The sequence below is a fragment of the Mus musculus genome, chromosome 14 (assembly GCF_000001635.26).
Source record: "Mus musculus strain C57BL/6J chromosome 14, GRCm38.p6 C57BL/6J".
Classification (NCBI taxonomy): Eukaryota; Metazoa; Chordata; class Mammalia; order Rodentia; family Muridae; genus Mus; species Mus musculus.
The window spans coordinates 118,544,208-118,566,277 of NC_000080.6; the positions used below are offsets into that span (position 1 = coordinate 118,544,208).

Below are 22,070 nucleotides of genomic sequence, written 5' to 3' on the forward strand. Positions count from 1 at the left end.
TTATATTTTAAAAGAAGCATATCCTTTGTTACTTGAATGAGTTTTGCTGGAGTGTCACTGAGGGGAGGGGGTGTGGCTCAGTGGTGGGGCAGGTGCCCAGCTCTGGATTAGATCCCCAGACCTGGGGGGGGCAGTGGGCCGTGTAGGGGACAGGGTCCGGGGGTGTTCAGCCAAAGACCTATCACTCTATCCGCAACTCTATCTGCTTGAGAAAATGAGGTAGAAAGGTTATTTGAGCCCAAGAATTCCGAGACAGCCTATACAATGTATCAGAATCTTACTTCTAAAACAAAACTAAACTGAAGGAAGAGAATTTTGCTGGCACGCTGGCAACCCTCTCTCCTGCACTCCGTATGAGGTAGGTGCTTTTCTTCCATCTTTACCGCTCTATACTATGTATCTCTGTCAGCAATGTCTGGAACGTAGCTCTGTAAGCATGCACAGAATGTAGCTCTGTGAGCATGCACAGAATGTAGCTCTGTGAGGATAGAGAGGGTCAGTGGTAAGGCTTAGTGAATTAGAAAGGAAGGTTGCCAGACTCCCCAATGCTATCACACATGACATGTGACCCTTATGCTTTAAGTGCCACTCTGTCACACACAGTCACTCCACAGCACGTAAACTTAAGGCTTTTCCTGAAGAAGCAAGAGCACGGACTGAAGTGATTTTTTAAGGGCTCTGTGACCTCACGTAGGAAGACACAGGAGAGAATCCACACATTAGCTTTTTAAACAGTCTGTCCTCATCTAGAGCGGAGGGCAGCTCAGTTTCTCCAGCTCCTACGATGTAATGAAACATAGCCACATCTGGTGGCCTTCAGGGTTACCTATGGGGTAAGGAAGTAGTTCCGGTGGTAGAGCTGGACTAGCACATGCAAAGCTCTAGGTTCAACTCCCAACACCATGTAAATTGGGCATGGTGGCATAGGCTTCCTCATCCCAGAACTTGGGAAGACAAGAGGATCAGAGTGCAAGGTCATCCTTCGCTATGTAGTGAGTTCAAGGCCGTCCTGGGATACCTGAGAACCTATTGCCTAAAACAGAAATGGCTTGTGATGGATGCATCCCTGAGGGATGAACCGTTCTGCACCACAGAGTCAGAGTCAGGATTTGTCTTAACCATGGCATTCTTATGTCGATGCTCCGTGTTTAAATCACTGACCCTCTGCCTCTGTGCTGGGCCAGTCCTCTGCTTTCGGTGCCCTCTTCTCCGTATCCTACCAACTACTACAACGTTAAGGGCTGGTTCTCAGGACACCGTCTCTCCAGGATCTGTCCCCACTGCCTTTGTCTTGTCTGAAGCCTTGTCTCAACACCTTGTGCTATTATTATTCCACAACATAGTCTCATTACAAACATCACACACCCTGGGAGTCCTGACAAGTGTGCCTTCTCTACTTCCTGGTGTTCAGAGACTATCCCCCACAAAACTTTGTCCAGTTCCTCCAGGCAGGATGCAATAGAATCCTGAAAGCTATGACCTACGAATGTAAGGCAGGTCGGAAATAATTCCCTGCAGCTTAGTCTTAATTTTAAAACATGTACAATGTAGAACTTACAACCTAGAGCAAGCCTTGGATTCATTGAGCGATACCTGCTTCTTCCTCCTGAAAAGTCTTATAAATAACGAGTCTTCAACAACTCTCAAGACACTGGGAAGGAAGCTCTCTGCACAGGGTCTCCGTGTATTCCTCCAGGACATCCCCTCCCCCACCTACTCTTCAGACCTGTGGTGGTTTAAGTGAGAATGGCCTCCATAGGCTCATATATTGGAATGTTTGGTTCCCAGTTGGTGAACTGTTTAGGACAGACAATAAGACATTTGTTAGAAACATGAGGGTTTGCTGTTTCAAAGTCCCACGCCAGGCCCAGGCTCTCTGTCTTTCTGTCTCTCTCCCTCCAACTTTCAGATCAGATGTGAGCTTTCAGCTACTGCTCTAGCCCCATGCCTGCCTGCTGCCCTGCTCCCTGCTCTGGTCTGTCATGCTGGTCATAAACTGACTCTCTAAAGCTGTAAGCAAATCCCTAGTTACATGCTTTATTCTATAAGCTGCCTTGGTCATGTATTTCTTCACTGCAGTAACCTAGTAACAAAGACAGCACGGAAACCTAATTTACTACCAAGGGTGGGGGGAGGAGAGCATTTAACTGAGTATTTTGGGGGGGGGGGTTGGGATCCAACTCTGGCTAGGTGGTCAGGACAGCCTCCTCAGCCTCCCAGTGCTGGCTGGGGCTATATGTGTGCACCACGGCACCTAGTCTTAAGAGAAGTGGTTAGTGAGTCATTTCAAAGCTTTCAGCCTATCAAGCTCCTTGTTATATGGTATCAGTTTTGTTGGTAAGAATGTCATCATTAAGTTACAATGACAAGCATCCTGAGAAAATTTAGTAGGATGCATGCGGTGACTATGGGGCAGAGCGCCAGCAACGGAGGGCAGACCACTTACTAGCTTTGCAAATGGTGTGCTTTTAAGAGACAGGAGGGCAAACACAATGTGCCAGTCAAGCAGGAGCAGACCAGCTAGGCCACATTCAGCCCTCAGGGTTCCCAAATTAATGGCTTCACTCAAAGGGGCAGAAGGTTCTGTTAGTGACACCACTGTTCATCCTCACCTTATCCACAACTCTGAAAGTCATGAGTCTCTCAGAGTAAAATGCACTGCTCAGACACCATCAGACCACTTCTGTGCACAGGGATGGTGCACAGACCCAGAGGCCAGGGCACTGTAGGATACTGAATGGAAATGGGATAAGAGAACAATGAACTCAGGAGATTCCTCACTGCATCACAGCATCCTAGTCTGCTGCATCCCTCACTGTGCATCACAGCATCCTGGCCTGCTGCATCCCTCACTGCATCACAGCATCCAGGTCTGCCCATCCCTCACTGCATCACAGCATCCAGGTCTGCCCATCCCTCACTGCATCACAGCATCCTGGCCTGCTGCATCCCTCACTGCATCACAGCATCCTGGGCTGCCCATCCCTCACTGCATCACAGCATCCTGGCCTGCTGCATTCCTCACTGCATCATAGCATCCTAGACTGCTGCATCCCTCACTGCATCACAGCATCCTGGCCTGCTGCATCCCTCACTGCATCACTGCATCCTGGCCTGCTGCATCCCCCACTGCATCACAGCATCCTGGCCTACCCATCCCTCACTACATCACAGCATCCTGGCCTGCCCATCCCTCACTGCATTCAGCATCCTGGCCTGCCCATCCCTCACTTTATCACAGCATCCTAGCCTGCTGCATCCCTCACTGTATCACAGCATCCTGGACTGCTTCATCCCCCACTGCATCACAGCATCCTGGGCTGCCCATCCCTCACTGTATCACAGCATCCTGGCTTGCTGCATCCCTCACTGCATCACAGCATCCTGGGCTGCCCATCCCTCACTGCATTCAGCATCCAGGCCTGCCCATCCCTCACTGCATCACAGCACTCTAGCCTGCTGTATCCCTCACTGTATCACAGCATCCTGGCCTGCTGCATCCCCCACTGCATCACAGCATCCTGGGCTGCCCATCCCTCACTGCATCACAGCATCCTGGGCTGCCCATCCCTCACTGCATCACAGCATCCTAGCCTGCTGCATCCCTCACTGTATCACAGCATCCTGGCCTGCTGCATCCCTCACTGTATCACAGCATCCTGGCCTGCTGCATTCCTCACTGCATTCAGCATCCTGGCCTGCCCATCCCTCACTGCATCACAGCATCCTGGCCTGCTGCATCCCTCACTGCATCATAGCATCCAGGCCTGCCCATCCCTCACTGCATTTAGCATCCAGGCCTGCCCATCCCTCACTGCATCACAGCATCCTGGGCTGCCCATCCCTCACTGTATCACAGCATCCTGGCCTGCTGCATCCCTCACTGCATCACAGCATCCTGGGCTGCTGCATCCCTCACTGCTATCAGCATCCAGGCCTGCCCATCCCTCACTGCATCACAGCATCCTAGCCTGCTGCATCCCTCACTGTATCACAGTATCCTGGCCTACTGCATCCCCCACTGCATCACAGCATCCTGGGCTGCTGCATCCCTCACTGTATCACAGCATCCTGGACTGCTGCATCCCCCACTGCATCACAGATTCCTGGGCTGCCCATCCCTCACTGTATCACAGCATCCTGGCCTGCCCATCCCTCAATGCATCACAGCATCCTGGGCTGCTGCATCCCTCACTGTATCACAGCATCCTGGACTGCTGCATCCCCCACTGCATCACAGCATCCTGGGCTGCCCATCCCTCACTGTATCACAGCATCCTGGCCTGCCCATCCCTCACTGCATCACAGCATCCTGGGCTGCTGCATCCCTCACTGCATCACAGCATCCTGGCCTGCCCATCCCTCACTGCATTCAGCATCCTGGCCTGCCCATCCCTCACTGCATCACAGCATCCAGGCCTGCCCAGCCACATCCTTCAGGTAGTGATGTATCCCTTAAGAGAACATCAGTGCAGCATAAGGGAATTTTTATCTGCTGAGATTTCTTCAGGTTTGCAGAGAAAGCAAGCATGGAAAGCAAGCACATCATGTGTGCAAACCAGATCAGCGGTCCTGTGTCTTAGGAGGAGAAAAGCCCATGAGCCCAGAATGACAGTGTCTTCAGAGCAGAGAAATGTAAACATGACACATCTTTATATTCCCTAAAACTGCAGGGTAGGCTTCACTTAATGAGCTATGATGAACTTTGGACAGCCTCAACTGAACATGTGTGCAGGTGTGTATATACCTATGTGCGTTTGTGTGTAAAGATGAGAGGTTAGTGTTGGGCATCTTCCTCAATCCTTATGTACACATGTATATAACATATGCATACATATACTAATATATACAGCCATTCTCTCTCTCTCTCTCTCTCTCTCTCTCTCTCTCTCTCTCTGTGCTTGCAATTCTTGAAAAGGCCAAGAAACAAAACACATTAGAACAACAACACTTTTTAAGCCAGAGGTATAATGTGAGCCACCGGCAACTCCAATATAACTTGGCATTTTATGTTATTATTTCCAGTCATATATTTATATTTTATTCAGAACACCCTTCAGTGCTGTTCCACCCCTTGCAGCAGCCTGTCAGTAATCTATCTTTAGTCACTAACGATCCACTCATGCCCACCGAGGCCCAGTCTCCCAGACTCTTCTTACCCTGTTCCATGAGAACCTCTCACAGTGATTCACAACAGCAATCAACGATGAGGACTTTGAAAACTGTCACTGCATTGTGCCCCGTTACCACCAACACCAACAGTTAGTACTTTAAAACATACCCCATCCATGTTCACAGAAATATCAACCTTTTGTTGAAGCCTAAGGGACAAAATTAGACTTCTATGTGGCAGGACATTTGTCCACATTTTAAACAAAACTTCCTTCATCCCACTGGTATCTTGACAGACCTCTGTCCCAACTTTTGTCCCGACTCAGAACATAGGGGCTCTAGGTACAATGCCACAAATGAAGGGTCCTGTCCTCGGCCCAATCCCCTCAATTCCTCAGAATTACATACTCAAGTTCTGGACTGACTTACAAAACTAACTAAACTGCCTTCGCCTTTCAGAAAAGGCGATGAAGCAGGCATGCATGCTCTGGATTAAACAGCTCATGGGGGTAACTGTGATTACATTGTTTCCTTCTACAGCCATCCAATCTTCCTTATCCAGAAAAGCATGCCCATAAGCACGGCTTTTATAGAAAGAACCAGGAGCCCAGAAGTCTTTGTCTTTTGCTTTCTACCACTTCAGCTGTGAGCTCTGGTTTCTGCTCTGCCTGCTGGTCTGCAGGCTGCCATGTTCGATGGAGATGCAGGATGAATGCTCGCTTCCCTGAGGATCGGATCCAGCTGCACTTAACTGGTCCAGACAAGCTGAGCCAAGCATCCTGGGAAATTCCCTGCACATAGTAGGAGCTGACTGGTGACTTCCTGATGTCAGCAGCAGGGTTTGCTGATGGCATTATAAGCAAAGGCAGACAGGAAGTTTGCTACTAAGGTCAGTCTTGAAAGGAGCTAAGAAAACCCTTCAGGGAGCATGCACTAGTAAACAGGGACTGGGAAGAATTCCACCCACTTCAGAGATCCACACTAGAAAGCTGGTGCTGCTAATGACAGCAGGGTCTTGTGACCTGAATGGTTTTATCTGATGGCTAATTCTCACATTTCTGTCGTTACTATCATTGGCCCTTTTGTTTGACTGTCTGTCTGTTTGTTTGTTTGTTTTAGTGGTACTGGGAATAGAACCACGGTCTTAGAAATGAGATAAGGTCAGAAGAGCTACATTTTTAGTCCAAATGTTTTTTTTTCAATGTATTAAAAGACCAAATTAGAGTAGACAAAATTTTTTGAAAAGCAAAGCACCCCCTGCCAAACTCGCCCCCCCCCCCGACACACACCAAAAAATATCAAGTACTAAGTCCGTGCACTAGGTGAGCCCATGGGACAGTCACTGTGACCTTGCTACACTTTAATTCCAGAGACTACTTATTCATGTAAGGAGCAAGCCCTGCCGTCCGCCTGAGCTAGCAGAGCTAATAGGCTTCTAATTAATTTCCAGGAGATTGCTGTTATAACTAACAGGTTTTAAACATTTGGTTGATTGGGGAAAATGAATTGAATATAATGTATTTGATTTGGAAAATTAGTTTTCATTCTATGTGCTTACCATAATAGTGTTTATTTTAAGTTTACATGATTCCATTAAGAGTCTCAGAACACCACTGGGTTGTTTTTGTCCTGACAGAGTCCTAGCCTACTTTAAAAAGGGGGAAGGGGGGAGGAATTACATTTAAATTTTTTTGTTGGCCTTTCTTTAAGGGCAGGTTAAATTCATTTTTGTGTGTGTGTGCCTCTCATAAAAAAAAAAAAAAAAAAAAAAAAAAAGAAAGAAAGAAAGAAAATCTTTGCTCTGTCATAAAGCAACAGGCACCAAATACTTCAAAACCATGCCAGCGATTCCTCAGTGAGAAGCCCACTCAGCCATCAGATGCAAATCTGCCACAGCCAAGGCTGCGCACAGTCCGAGGGAGCGGCTCTGTTTACTAAGTTTCACTTGATTCCTCTTGACAACCATTTAAACAACGAATGTTGGGAAATGTCCCTCAGAGAACCCCACGACAATGGCAGGAGATCAGTGCTTTTATATTTAGCTAATACTATTTTTAAAAGGAGAAAATATTTCTTCCTGAAAGGATTATGGGAAGGCTTATTAAAGACACCTGCAAACGAGGTGATCGACAACAGAGCTGAACCGTGCTTGATAAGTGAGCTATCCTTCACGTAAAACTCCTTCTTGGGAGGGTTAACAGCGTCAAGATGAACTTCTTCTAGGATTCTAGAAACCGGCTACCCGGAACCAGAGGTAGTCAACGGCGGCTAAGTGTGCCAAGAGTGTTTGGGTGGGGGATGAATAAAGACCCTGGGATCTGGTTAAACTGAAGTACGAGGCTAGAATTTTCTCTCCTCACAATGCGGAGAATGCTTTGTACTGAAATCAAGGAGCACCCGTCAAGTATCGCCCCTCCATAGGCGCTAGGAAAACACATAAGGGATTCTAATTAGCAGGGATCACACTCTGCTAAACGCACGGCGGCGGGCCGGCCGGCTTGGGAAACTCAGCCTCGGCCTGGCTCGCTGCTGTGGAGAGAGCCCTTGTGCTAATTCTTCTAGAAGTAATTAATAATCGCTGTCAAAACATGGGCTTAATGTTATCTGTCTTCCACGGGGTGGGAGGGCTCTGCAGCAAAAGGTTGCTTCCGGAGGATAAGAGCGTAGCCAAAGCCAGTGGGAAACATTTTAAAAATAAGTTCGCAGAACCAAAAGAGTCTGGAGCGCTCATCTGCGGTGCAGACTCCGCCTGTGGGCCCTGGGTGGGTGTAAGGAGGAGAGGTCTTCACCTATGGGTCATGCCGTTTGCAGTCAGACAGCCTGGGCTCCCTTCCTGTGTGACTAACAGGGATTCCGGCTCAACTGTGGACCCCAGGGGTCCTGCGAGACTCGGGCACAACTGAATCCCCTGTGCCCATTCCACTTCCGGCCTGCAGCTTGGCTTCCGGGGAGAAACCTGTGGTTAGGAGGGAAAGGGCTTCATCTCACGGCAAGTGAGCCTCAGGCCTCTGGGATTCTAAAACCCGCACAGCTTTTGAGAGATGCATTTCTTCTCCAAAATAAACGCTCAGGGGGGAAACAAAAAAGATCCCCTGCCTGAGTCACTGAAAAGTAGACAGAATTAAATGAGAGAAGAAAGCAAAACAAAACAAATCAAACCGCAGGAGCACCAACACTGAAGGAGGAGATGAGAGACAGGTGACCCAACATGATTCCCTTGGCCCTCAAGTTCACAGACAAAAACAACATGCTAAAAGCAGGCGTTTCTGTGGGATCCTGTTTTCAAAAGACACCTTAAGACAGAGCAATCAACGTGTGAAAAGAAAGGCTGCCAAAAAAACAAAAACAGACATTTTCTGACAAGAGTTTGATCCCGTACTCCTATTATTGGCTTAAACACGCCTGCATTTAAAGCTCTGAATCTGCAATAAGCAGTCTCTATTGTCCTTGCTAACAAAGTATTATTTTCACCTTATTATTGCTAATCTGTTCTTTGTAAGTAACCACACCTGGTTTTACCCCACCCCCTTCAAAAACAAAACAAAACAAAACAAAACAACAGTGCAGTAAATATTTGCCCTTTGTGGCAATACAATGCATAATTTTGTTAATCTGGGCTATCTTTCCGTGAGAGGTGATTGTTTCTGTATTATGAAATGTGTTCACAGTAAGTCGAATCCGTGCCAGATACCTGGGAGGCAGATGGGAAGCCACTTACCAGCGTGTAGCTGCCGTGAACCAACCCTGACACAAACGCAACGGCCACTCCTACACAGAACATTACTCACGCTAAGTTAGCCTCCAAAACATAGCCACACCTTTCTTCTACAAACACGGCCTTTTGTTGAGGTAACATCACGCATCCCCAGCCCATGGCCACCCCAAACGCTCACGGAAAGGCCTTGAAAAGCAGAAAGGGAATGAAAGAAAAAGGCACCGTTCTGCATCTGAGTGCGTGACGTACCTGGATGAAGTCCAGGAACGTCAGGGGAAGCAAATCATCCATGTGTCCGATGTCTTTGGAGAAACGATTTAAAATCCTCCCTGCAAGCACAGAACGTGAGAAATTACGCATTTCTCCAGACAGACCCCAGAGAGAGATAACTTGCAAACAAACCAAGACAATATTTTAAATGCATATGTGTTTAATATATCATGAATTCATACAAAATAAGCCCATGTCAATGGCAACGGAAAGAAAGAACACAGAGTGATACCTAAAGAAAATAAAAATAGTACTGAATGCTGCCGGACAGAGAACCGCAATGTGGCCCTCATTTTAAAACATACATATTTATATGTATACACACACACACACACACACACACACACACACACAGAGGAAATGGGAAAAGCCCATGACAGAGTTGGGTCGGTGTGGTTTAAGCATGTCCCTTGACTTTTAGGTCTCATCTAGGTCAATCCAAGTACAAAGAAGAAAGACGAAAAATGACCAAACACAAAGTTTAATGAATTTTAAGTGCTGTGTAAGTTTTCCTTTAATCTTAAGAATTAATTTTTCTAGATGTACATGACAGTACCAGTGTTCTACCCTCAGAGATGGTTCATCAGACCCTGGGAAACTCAAGACGCTGCCCACTGAGGAGAACACTCCCACCAGTGTCCATGACATTCCTGTCACATGGGTGTCCAGGCTGACAGCCACAGGCTTGAGCAGGAAGGGGAGACAAGAGGGAAGCAGACAGGGAAACAGAAGCAGTGATCCACAACCAAGGTCAGTCACTACCACCCACTGCACTGCCCTTGAAGATGAGCCCAAGAAAACGGGGAGTGCTGAAGGCTTCAGAGGGGACCAGTCAAAACTGGTTTCTAGCAAACATGTTTTACAGAGACAGATAGGAGATAGATAGATAGATAGATAGATGATAGATAGATAGATAGATAGATAGAGACATAGATAGATAGATAGATAGAGACATAGATAGATAGATAGATAGATAGATAGATGAATGACAGATAAGACAGATTGATGATGGATGATACATACATATATTCATAGATAGATAGATAGTCTACTTTGAGGCGGGCAACTCCCTGAGCAATTTTCTGGCTGATGCTTTGGTAGCCCATGGTACAAATTAATCCTTCCAGGGCACCTAGGTTCTACCAGAAAGCACACGGTGTGCACACCGGAGACAAGCAGGCCTCAGCTGTCCTGTCTCCAGCTCAGGACATGCAGACTCCAAGAAGTGTCTTTCATGACATCTTTGGCAGGCTCATCAACAACTCTTCTTAAGTTTTACTAACACCTCTTTTAGAGCCTCATTCTGAGGGTTAAATGAGCCCATTGTACGAAGGAATCCTGTCAGGATGCCAGGCACTTTTTAACAAGAGCTCAAAAAACAAAACAAAACAAAACAAAACAAAAAAAAAACCCAAAAGCTGAGGTAGTAACTGTTAGCCAGACTCTGAAGCATACCAGAGGGAGAGGATGTTCAGCTATTAAACTGTGGATTCTGGTCCAACAGCTGCGGGCGGAGTCTAACTTAAGTCTAAGTGCCCAAGAATCCCCAAGGATGCCCTGTCTACTCTTCCCTAGACCAGGCCTGGAGGGGAGAGAGATTGACTAGCTCAAATCAGATACAGCTGAGAAAACTACACATAGTCAAATTTCCCCTATATAGTCTATGGGTTTTATGAACTAATTCTTAAGTTCACAAAGAAACAATACCAATGAAGAAAACTACAGGTCAGTGGGTAAGAGCATTAGCTCGGCAAGTGTAAGGTCCTGGAGTAGAATCCCTGGTACCCAGGCAGAAAGCCAGGAGTGTCTGAGGGGGCCAGACAGACAGCCTAGGCTAAACTGCAATGTTCTGGTTCAGTGAGAGACCCCATCTTAAAGACACACAAACCAAAGTGAACTCAAATCACTAAATACATGGTAAAAATGAGGGGGAGAGTTACACCTTTAAACATGGGCAAGATCCAGACATAACGGATACCCGATTCAGCTTTAAAAGCAGTGTTGATGAAATGGCTTACTAGAGGTGATTCTTATGTGAAAAGCACTCCTTTTTCCTTTAAGGATTTATTTATTTTATTTATATGATTACCCTGTAGCTGACTTCAGACAGACCAGAACAGGGTATTGGATCCCCGTTACAGATGGTTGTAAGCCACCATGTGATTGCTGGGGATTGAACTCAGGACCTCTGGAAGAGCAGTCAGTGCTCTTAACCCCTGAGCCATCTCTCCAGCCCCCAAACCACTCCTTTACGTTTTACTGGATTCAAGAATCTTCAGGTCTGAGAAAAACACTAAGAAAAAGCCATCTTCATCCAGCTTCCAAAGGGCCTGAGCTGGAATCCCTGATACCCAACTAGAAAGCTAGGTATGTCTTAGAGGAGAGATGGGTGGATCCCAGAAGCTTGCTGGCCAGCCAGCCGGGCCCAACCTGCAATGTTCTGGTTCAGTGAGAGAACCAGAACATTGCATCTCAAGGCAATAACGCCAAGAGTGGAACAGGAAGACGCCAGAGGTCCTGTTCTATCCTCCGCTGTGCACACAGACACTCACAACAGGTACCACAAAACTACGTGTCAAAGATTCCCCCATAGCCCTCACTCTTATCCACCAGTGTCCACAGAAAACATGAGACAAGAGGGGCTCAGGGTAACTTTTAAGAAACGCGTGAGAGAAGAAACAGTGCTTGCGGGAGATGTTTCTGCCTTACAGCCAATGTTGAATTCGGGTCTGTGAGGCAGAGCTCGAGGCCTCAGAGTCACTTGCTCACAAGTCTCCAAATCAAATCCTTATGATGAGTTCCCCCATACTCTGCCTCTTCATCCCGATGACATGTGGTCCCCACAGGAATGTCTCAGGGGAGGCGAGCGGGGAGGGGAGCAAGTTTCCCGGGGGAACCCAGTCCAAGCAAACTGCTCCATTAGAGCATTTGGCGGACGTTAAGCTGAATCTTGCCTTCTAGAACACCCAAAGGCTACTGTGTCTTTTCTGCCCTCAGAACCACTAAGCTCACTTGCCATGACAGCCCCCCTCCCCCTCACACACACACCTAGTCACAGCCTGTCCAGACTTCTCACAAGGAACCTGTTAATGCTACGGGCATCTCTCGGATACCTGGGTCCTCCCTCCACCACGGTCTCTGCACGCACCGAGATGGCCCGGTCTCTCGTAGAGCCAGTGAACAGGACTCAAAGCTGACCCCTAGGGATTGCTTACAAGGCTCTGTGTGAAGCAGAGCCCCAAGTTCTTCATATTCACCTTGCCCAGAACTAGAGGCCAGATACCATAACATATTTTAAAAACAAACAAACAAAAAAAATCTTGGTCAACAATTTTCTTCCTTTCTGGTGAGTATTGATTTCCTTCGCTGTGCAATCCTATTTGTCAATTCTTGTGTTGTTTCCTGAGACACAGCAGTTGTTTTCCAGAGAGCCTGTAGCTGTGCCTACATCTAGAAGCCAAGCCCTCCCCTTCTTTTATCAGATTTGAGCCTGGATGAAGTCTTCTGAAGTGTTTTTCTTGTTGTTGTTGTTGTTGGGTTTTTTTTGTTTGTTTGTTTGTTTGTTTTCACGAAAAGTGGAGACCAGGACTGCTCCTTCATTTATATGCGGATATCCGCTCTTCCCGGTACCACGCTGTGCTAAAGCAATGGTTCTCAACCTGTGGGTCCTGACCCTCTTGGTGGTCGCACGTCAGGGATCCTGCACACGAGGTATTTACACTATGATTCGTAACAGCAGCAAAACTGCAGTTAGGGAGTAGCGATGAAAAGTTTCATAGTTGGGGGTCACCACAGCACGAGGAACTGTATTAAAGGGTTGCAGCGTTAGGAAGGTTGGGACCCACTGCTCTAAAGTATGTTAGGACAGAGGATTAACATCTAGAATATATAAATAACTAAAAAAACAACAACAAAAACCCCAAATACCAAAAGAAGCAAACAAGCCCATCAAACAGCCAGGAGGTGAGGAGACGGTTCTTCCGGTGAAGTGCTCTTCCATGCAAGCGTGAGGACCTGAGCTCAGACCCAAGGTCCCCAGATCTCATAAAAATACAGGCTCAACAGCAAGTGCTTATCAGCACTAGGGAGCAAAGAAAAGAGAACTGATGGGGCTCACTCACCAGCCAAGCTAGCTGAATTGACGAGCTTCAAGCTAAGTCAGAGACCTTGTCTCAAATAATTAATAATAATAAAATAATAATAATGATGATGACAAACAGCATTGACCTCTGGCATCCACATACATGTATGTAATACACGCACATCTGTGCACATGTGCACACACACATAAACATGTACAATACACAAGAAGTAACAGTAAAGCACCAATAAGACAATATAATAGATGGTTGTTAAATTACGAAATACAAATGGCCAGAAAACATGAAAAAGTCCAAACTGTTCAGCTGCAGAGAAAATGAAAATTAGAATACACTGAGGTTCTACTCAGACTTATCATCAGGAGAAAACGCTGGTTAAGGTGTCAGATGCTGGGAAGACAGCATTATGCATTGCTGGCAGGAATATAAACTGATTTCGCTATTATGAAAATCAGCATGGAGGTGCCTCTTAAAACCAAAACCAGCCTTCCCATGTGACCTAAGGCACCACTCCTACGTAATACACCCAAAGACACTGCCTCAACACTTCAGATACCTGCATACCCATGACTCTGGCCTCAGCATTCACAAAAGCCAAAATATAAAATACAAAATCAGCCCAGGTGGTCATCAACCCATGAATGATTAAAGAAGATGGTATTACACAGACGGAGCCTCCGTCAGCCATAAAGAAGAGCGATGTTAAAGTTTGCTGGGAAACAGAAACAACTGGGAATTATCACATTATGTAAAGCAAGCCAGACTCAGACGAATGCAGCATGTTTTTCCCTCATTGGAGAATCCTAGAATGTCCATACATATTTATAAAAGCCATACGTGGGAGACACAAACACAGAAGAGGGATCGGAAAAGGGGGACCAGGAAGAGAGGAGAGGGAGACAGAAACAGAGACACTGAATAGTGACTCTCAAAGGACATGCAACACTTGGAAGAAATTGTTTTTATGAAAGATTACTATGGACAAGGAATAAATGTAAATCTAAAAAGAAAGAAAAATCCCATATTACCCTAACACTATACTGCACAGATGGACCGAGGGGAAACAAACAACTTTGAGAGTTTAACCCTTTCAAACCCACAAATTCTATCCCTAGGAACTACCCCAGCTCCACAAGCCAGATGTGGCCAGTGCAACACTGTCTGGGAACCAAATAATTATCTACAAGGAGACTCTAACCTGTTCTGAATACTTTCCCAGCTCACATGCTTTGTAAGAAAGGAAACATGGCAAGGACAGAGTATGAGAAACTGGGACAGGCGGGCTGCCTTGAAGTCCACATTGTCACACTGGGTCCTTGCAAGTGGCTCTGCTTCTCTGTCTCTGTCCAGAGAAAATTTCACAGACACAGTCATCAAACTTCTTTTCAAAACACAAAGCTATGAGGGACTAAACTTTAGGAACTTATTGTAGAATATATTCTGGTATTACTGCCACAGTTGTTAGACTTCTGACTTCTTGCTTAGTCAGATTCCTCTTATAGTTATATGAAGTACCGACATCTAGCTGGAATCCGTGTGTGTGTGTGGATGTGTGTGTTAGTATGTGAATATGTGTATGAATGTGTGAATGTGTATATATGTGTGTATAGGTATGTTAATGTGTATGTTAGTGTGTATGTGTGTTAATGATGTGTGCATTAGTGTGTCTGTATGTGTGAATGTATGTTAGAGTCTGTGTGAATGTGTGTGTGTGTGTGTATGTATGTGTGCAAGCGTGAATACATGTGTGGAAGTCAGAGGTAAAGATGAGTGTTCTCCTTTCTCACCCTTCACCTTACTTTTTGAGTTAGATTCGCTCACTAAGTCTAGACTATGTCAATTCATCTAGACTAAGCGGTCAGCAAGCCTTACTTATCTTCCTTTCTCTGAGCATTTCAGGGGCCCAGGGCCACATCAGGCTTTTTATGCAGGTGCTGGAGATCCACGTGGGTCCTGATGCTGCTACAGGAAACACTTGCCCACCTAGGACAACCCCTCCCTGCTTTACAATCTCAGGTTTTTTTAAGGTATTATTTTTTAGTTTTCTATATCAAAATACTGATTTTTTTTTACTGAGGTATATTTTTTGTAATTCAGTGTATCTTAGTACCCTTACTAAATAATGTAATTATCACACAAAGTAAGGTTAATGGTTTTATTCTCTCATCACCGCCCCCTCCCCAATGTCTCCTGCCATTTACAATAATCTCCAGCCTCAGGTCACCATGAGCATACCCTTCTGTTTTATATGTCTTTTTACAGTACCTTTAAATAAATATAATCAATTACTATGTTGTTTTTTATATCCTGTTTTTTTTTTTAATCTGATACTTCTGAGGTTCAGCCCTGACGCACACTTTATTTATTAAGCATTTCCCCTCCGAGCCATCTTCTCTGCCACAAAAACAGTCTTAGGTACCACTCATTCATACCATACTTGACCTTGCGAGTAACAGCTCGGTGACTTGATCGTAAGAAGATATCTGTGCCATGGCACGTGTGAGGCCCTGAGTCCCACTGCTAGCACATCACATTGGGGGTGGGTGGAGTGTGTGTGGACTGTTTGGTTGGTAGCCTACAGAGAGCAGAAAAGATTGGAGGCAGAAGTGCCACACTCAGGCTGGGCACCAAGTGAGAGTGGTCCCCTATGGGCCTGTAGCCGATGGCCGAGAGACTGGAGAAAGAGGGGAATAATCAAATGAACCGGCCTCATGAGGTGTGGCATCTAAATCGACGTATCCTCCAGAGTGATCTGTCACAGCACAGACAAGATGGATGACACTCTTCTAGGTACAATGACTCCTGGCTAGGCAAATGACAGTCCAAGGCAGAGAGCGCTGAGCAGAACCCAGCTGAGTCATTAGGGCAACCAGGACAGCTGTGCTCATGGGTGACAAGGAAGCCATTTTATGGGTGGGTCAGCCTAGACTCTCTAAAACAAAATTCAGCCAACCCGGTGTGAGAACAGAACAGGAGCTGTGGAGAGGTCCTCTCCTCTGGAGGTCCTCCGCTCTGGCTCATTTTCTGTCGAAACAGGCCACCAGCACAGTGACAGTCAATGATGTGAAACCAAAGGCCATGAGAATGGGGACACACAGGTTCTTCTCCTCCTCTGCCCATAATCTCCTAAAACTGCCTGTCTTCTACTTAGTAGGCCTCCCCTATCTATTGGACACTCGTGTAGAGATTTCCAAAGAGGTCTGCAGGCTATGACCAAACTGCTCATGTTAGAGGAGACAAGGACCAGTCATCCTTGCTGAAGGGGCTGCAGCGCTTCCCAATGGGTCTGGGGGTCACCTGCTCAGACTTCTGGGGACATCTTATGCCATAGTAGAGAGAAACATGACCAACCTCGTTCTTCAAGATAGATAGCTTCTTTCAGCTGGCCCTTTATCCAAGGACAGAGCTACTTAACGAGTGTGCTCATTTTTCTGGTTTGTTCTTCCTCTGTGTGTGTCTCTCTCTGTCTCCTCCCCCACCCCGAACTTTTTCTTTTTTTCTTTTTTCTTTTTTTTTTTAACTTTCTGTTTCCTGTTTCTTGGGTATCCCAAATCTTACCTACTCAGTTCTTCCTGGCCTTACTCAAAACACATGGTTATTTCACAGAGCTTTTCAAACTCAACAAGGCAAGACCAAACATAGACCTTTGAAACCGATCCATGACCACCCCCACCCAACTTCTTGAACCCTGTCCTAGGACCGGTGCCCAAACACTAGTACGAAAATATGAAAGGCTCGTTTGTCTTATCTTGATTTCTCATAATCACCAGCCTGTCTTGGTTTTTCATTTGAAATTGCCTAATCTGCATCTCAATTACTATATCAGTTCTATTGGACTTTTAGGAACACTGGAGAAGGAAGACAGAGATGCCAGGTATGCCTCCTGGCTACCCTCACTCTGATCTGAACCTCTGTTCTTTATCCATGTTTTCCAGAAGGGTCTCAATCCTGCCTGGGCTCCATCTGCCAAGGCCTTAGTCCAAGAATATCTCTTCTATCTCAGATCACCTTCATGCAATGTTGGTCCTTACAATTCTCTTCGGAGTTTCTTGGAAGCCAAAGGCTTTGGATTCTTTTCATTATTATTCACATAAGTCAAAAAGAGGGGTGGGCTTTTTGTTAGGTTTGTTCCGTGAAACTCCGTTGCTGTCCAAACCAATGGCTAACATGCAGGAAGTGCACAAATACTTCCTGTGCACAAAATATATATATATATATACAGAAAGCCCTGCTGCTACAGACAGCAAATGGTTTGTTTGCCAATTTCAGGTCTCTGTTTCCAATTCTGCATGTTTCCTGTCATCTTCCTTGACAGTTGTTCTTGGTTGGGAATGCTGTCATACATAGCATCAAGCTGGTCACTCCTGCCATTTCCTTTGCATTGCTACCACCAAATGGATCTGTGTTCCAGCAAACTATATTTAATATTTCTGACCACAGGCTGTGTCTGGGTACAACAACCTACAGACAGAGGCAGGATGGTGGTCAAGCTCTCTAGAAAGTCTAGACAGCACAGCATCCCCAGATCAGACTGGAAGAGCTGGAGAGGGGGTGACAGGCTCTGGGTGCAGCTTACAGGCAGAGAGGTAGTGGGTGCTGAGCCACAGCAGATACAGACCATGGAAGCGTCCGTAAGAGGGTGTGAAGGATGAAAGGCAGACCAGGAAGGAGACACAAGGCACCACGGTAGCAGGCTGTCAGCAAGGATGGGTGCATTTCAAGGTACTGGACAGAAGCCTGAAACCACAGCTAGCATCAAACCTTCTATGTGTTGTTTCAAACACACACTGACCCATGGCACCACGAAGCTTATAAATTAGGCACAATAAGAGACTACCAATATACAATAAAAACAGAAAATTATTACAGTATCCTATTGTAGACGCTATATAAATGCGTTCTCTCAGTCTTGCAAAGAACCTACACAAATAGCATTTTGAGACTGTGGTTGTAACATATGTAACTGAAAATTTCAGAAAAGAAAACTGAAGTCAAGGGAAGAGCACTGTGTGTGAATAAAGACATTGCTGGCAGCACACACACACACACACACACACACACACACACACACACCACCGCAGAAACAAGAAAGCATGGACAATACACCACGCATTGCAACAATGCAGAAACTTTAACACTGAGGACCAGAGAGGGGTCAAGTGGTGCCAGCCTGATCGTTTCACAGAGAGAAGACTTGAGAATCAGAAAGGAGGACAAAGAATAGAGTAGTTTGTACAGAATCCGGGCTGGGGAAAAGGCTCCTTCAGAACTCAAAATCGGGAAAGATCAAAGGCCAACAAGTGTTTGCCTGGATGAGAGAACATGGACAACCTATAGTATGTCAAGATGGAGACAGTCCTGGGTATGCAACAGCAGTGGGAAAAGATGAAGCACTGAGAGACTCCACCAGAAATTCCCTACAGTAGGGAAGATATCTCATTTTCGACTTCTATCCATGGTTCTCGAAAGCTGTGCCTGTAAGGAGGAAGCGTGGAAGAGCCAGGGGAGGGGGCACACTTGGATGAGAGGACATTGTCTACCTCCAAGCCAGCTCCAGACACATATGCTAGGGATCTACAGAAAATGGCCCAAGAGATCGCCCCCCACCTCTGACTCTGTGATGGAGCCCATGCCAATTCACACTGCACCCTCACCATGCACTGATGGAGCCCATGCCAATTCACACTGCGCCCTCACCATGCACTGATGGAGCCCATGCCAATTCACACTGCACCCTCACCATGCACTGATGGAGCCCATGCCAATTCACACTGCACCCTCACCATGCACTGATGGAGCCCATGCCAATTCACACTGCGCCCTCACCATGCACTGATGGAGCCCATGCCAATTCACACTGCGCCCTCACCATGCACTGATGGAGCCCATGCCAATTCACACTGCACCCTCACCATGCACTGATGGAGCCCATGCCAATTCACACCGCACCCTCACCATGCAGGACCGATGGCAGACTTTCTTATGGTCATTTGGGCTCACTCTTAGTTTCTAAAGCACCATCACATACATACCAGACACTGAAGGTCAGAGACTGCAAAACAGGACATACACACACAGTCACTGCACTATAACAATGATACTGTCCCCATTTAAAGACAAGGCAGCTCAGACGTTGAGATGAAGAATATAACTCAAGGAAATTAACTCCAAGTTACTAAGTCGCCAAGCTGGACCCACACCCAGTATTACGGGGATTCAGAAGGCGTGCTCTTGTCAACACATCTATGACTCGCTGCTGCTGCTTTACAGAACAGCTCTGCAAGCTCTATTAAACACCTGCTAGGAAGAAGGAGCCAGAGAGGTGTCAGGCTGGGCAGGCATTACTCTGGCACGAATGGTTATGAGCAAATCTGCTGTGGACGCCTCTGCCCCTCTCTGATTGACTAATGGCAGCTGTGTCGGGTGCTAAATACTTTAACTATCACCCCTGGTCAGAAGAGTTTCGGGAAGGCTCTCTTGGCTAACAGCAATTGAAGTAAAAGATTTAAAATAACTCCACCTCAATATTAAGTGACCTAAGTCACTTTGAGTAAATAGATTAACAATGAATGAACACAACAAACACATGAAGCAGCCGAAGTGCTTCCTCCTCTTCTGCTCTCTTTGGCCTCACAGGTAGATGCAAGATAAGAAAAGAATGCCATTCTTTGAAAAGCGCCCCAATAAGATGCACACGCTGAGCTGCCTCTGTGGCTGTAAGGCCTACCACCTTCAGAAGTCGGCCACTTGTGGCTCCTCTGCCAAGCACAAGAGAAATTCTAATTAAATTCTATTAGTGCCAAGGCTAAGAGACGAAATATTATTGAGACTGGAAGTATGAGGCACCCCAAAATTGTCTATCGCAGAATCAGGCATGAATTCTGTGAAGGAACAACAGCTAAACCCAAAAGACCAGCTGCTGCAGCGTCCAGTTCATCTTGAGGATTTCAGTCAGAAATACTCTGGTGTGTGTGCGTGTTTGTGCATGTGTGTGTGTGTGTGAGAGAGAGAGAGAGAGAGAGAGAGAGAGAGAGAGAGAGAGAGACTTCAATGAATGAATTTCAACCATGTTGCACATAACCACGTAACTGTGTACGATATAGGAAGCGCAGATCTCTAGAAGACTCTCCCAGACTGGAACTATAGAATAAAGCAGGTCTGATGAAAAGCTACAAAGCCTGTGTGTTGGAAAATGCTCAAACATAACTTGCATACAGGAGATTCTTAGACTGTGAACCATGCAGGAAGCTAAGAACTTCTGTTGCTCAGAAAACAGGAAGCTGACAACCATTTGACCTCTCCTGCTGCAGGAACATACTGCTTGCTTGTCCAAGCGGGGCATGCCTTGACTATCATTCATGGCCAAATGCTCATGAATTCGTTCATAAAAATGGGTATTAAGAGAACAAAAACAAAGGCCTGAAAATACCCATCTGTCTCAAGAACGTGACTGCACCAAGATGGCGGCAGCTGCCAAAAGCACTCCTGGAGCCAAGGAATTCTACTTCCACAAAGGTCAGCGTCCAACTCACTGATATTACCCTGACTGGTAGCTGCCGCCTGACATGCAAAATCAGCTCTTTCCATTTCCAACACTTACACGAGCGCACGCAACGTTCAAAAAAAAAAAATAGGACAGCAAAACATTTGGCGTGAGGACATGATGGAACTTGAAGACAATGGGCCCTCCCACTACCCGCCCTATGTAAAACAACTGAAGGTGTGCTGGAAATTCATCAACCAACACCCAAATCTGCTCTTCACTTCTATCTTCAGCGCATCATTTTAATACCAGGGAATTGCCAACAGATGTCACGCCAAGCTGGCTTGGCTGTTAACCGTAAATATATACACCTTTGTTAGGATTTAAAGAAAGTGTTTACAAAGAACAGCCTCTTGGACTACTGTGTTACTTCTAAGTCCAGATAAGCTTTGCAGCAACAATAGGACACAGTACTGTAATGGCTTTAACTTACTTATCTTGTCAGGGAAAGCTCTGGACATGTGTTAGTTAAACCATCACCCTGTCCTCACAGAGAATTCTGAACTATTAAAATACCACCACCCTCCCCAGCCCCCAGGTCTCTCCCAGTCCCAGCATTAAACTTCTCCCCACCTCAGTATCCCTAGCTGAGTCTAAGACTTCAAGGATTTCTAAAGCAGGTAGCTACTGTTGCTCAACTCTCAGGCTTCTTGACTTCGTCAACAGCATCGTACTCTCCTCTGAAACGCCACGCATGCTTCAGGATGTCATTATTTCTTCTTTCAATATCTGCCTCTTTCCATTCCTCCACCTTGCCTGGTCTCCAGGTTCAAGTGTCTCCCTTCTATGGTGTGGGCCTCGCCACTCCAAACTCTACCCTCATAAGGACGGCCTTCATCCCCCATCACTAGGTCAGCCATTCCTAAGCCAAAACCACACCTAAGCCCCGATGTTTCTCCCCCTCAATGCATCCAGCTGGCGGCCTTCTCCAGCTCAATGTTGCCAATGGGCATCACTGTGAAGTGTTTGGGCTGTAGGAGGGGACAGGCTCCATGCCTTCTTGCTTCAAGGGTTTAACATGAGCCAATTAATAGCTTCTCACAAATTCCAGTGTAAGCTTTGCAGACTTACAATGTAAGTTCACAACTGTCAAACATGCATATATTTTAAGTAAAAGCTACTTTTGCGACTCTCAGTTTTTAATACTTTGGAGATCCTCTGTTGAGTTCCAGGCAACAGAAGTTGGGCCATCTTGGTGGCGAGTTGTCCCAAAGGCTGTGCTGACCTTCCCAGCTCTGAGGAGCTGTTATTACATCAAATAACTTAATCAGAACACAAACTGTTCTTAGATTTCTGCAGAGGTAATTAAATAACAATTCGATGCCAATTA

At 46.2% G+C, this 22,070-nt stretch overlaps 1 protein-coding gene across 3 annotated transcripts in view; it reads right to left on the bottom strand.

Annotated features, from left to right (window-relative positions):
- The window catches only part of Abcc4 (ATP-binding cassette, sub-family C (CFTR/MRP), member 4), a 225,165-nt gene that overhangs the window by 61,516 nt on the left and 141,579 nt on the right, over window positions 1-22,070 (bottom strand). For all 3 annotated transcript variants that reach the window (NM_001163676.1, NM_001033336.3, NM_001163675.1), the window contains one exon: window positions 9,077-9,156. In NM_001163676.1, coding sequence (NP_001157148.1) covers window positions 9,077-9,156 — 80 coding nt within the window. The remainder of the gene's footprint in view (window positions 1-9,076; window positions 9,157-22,070) is intronic.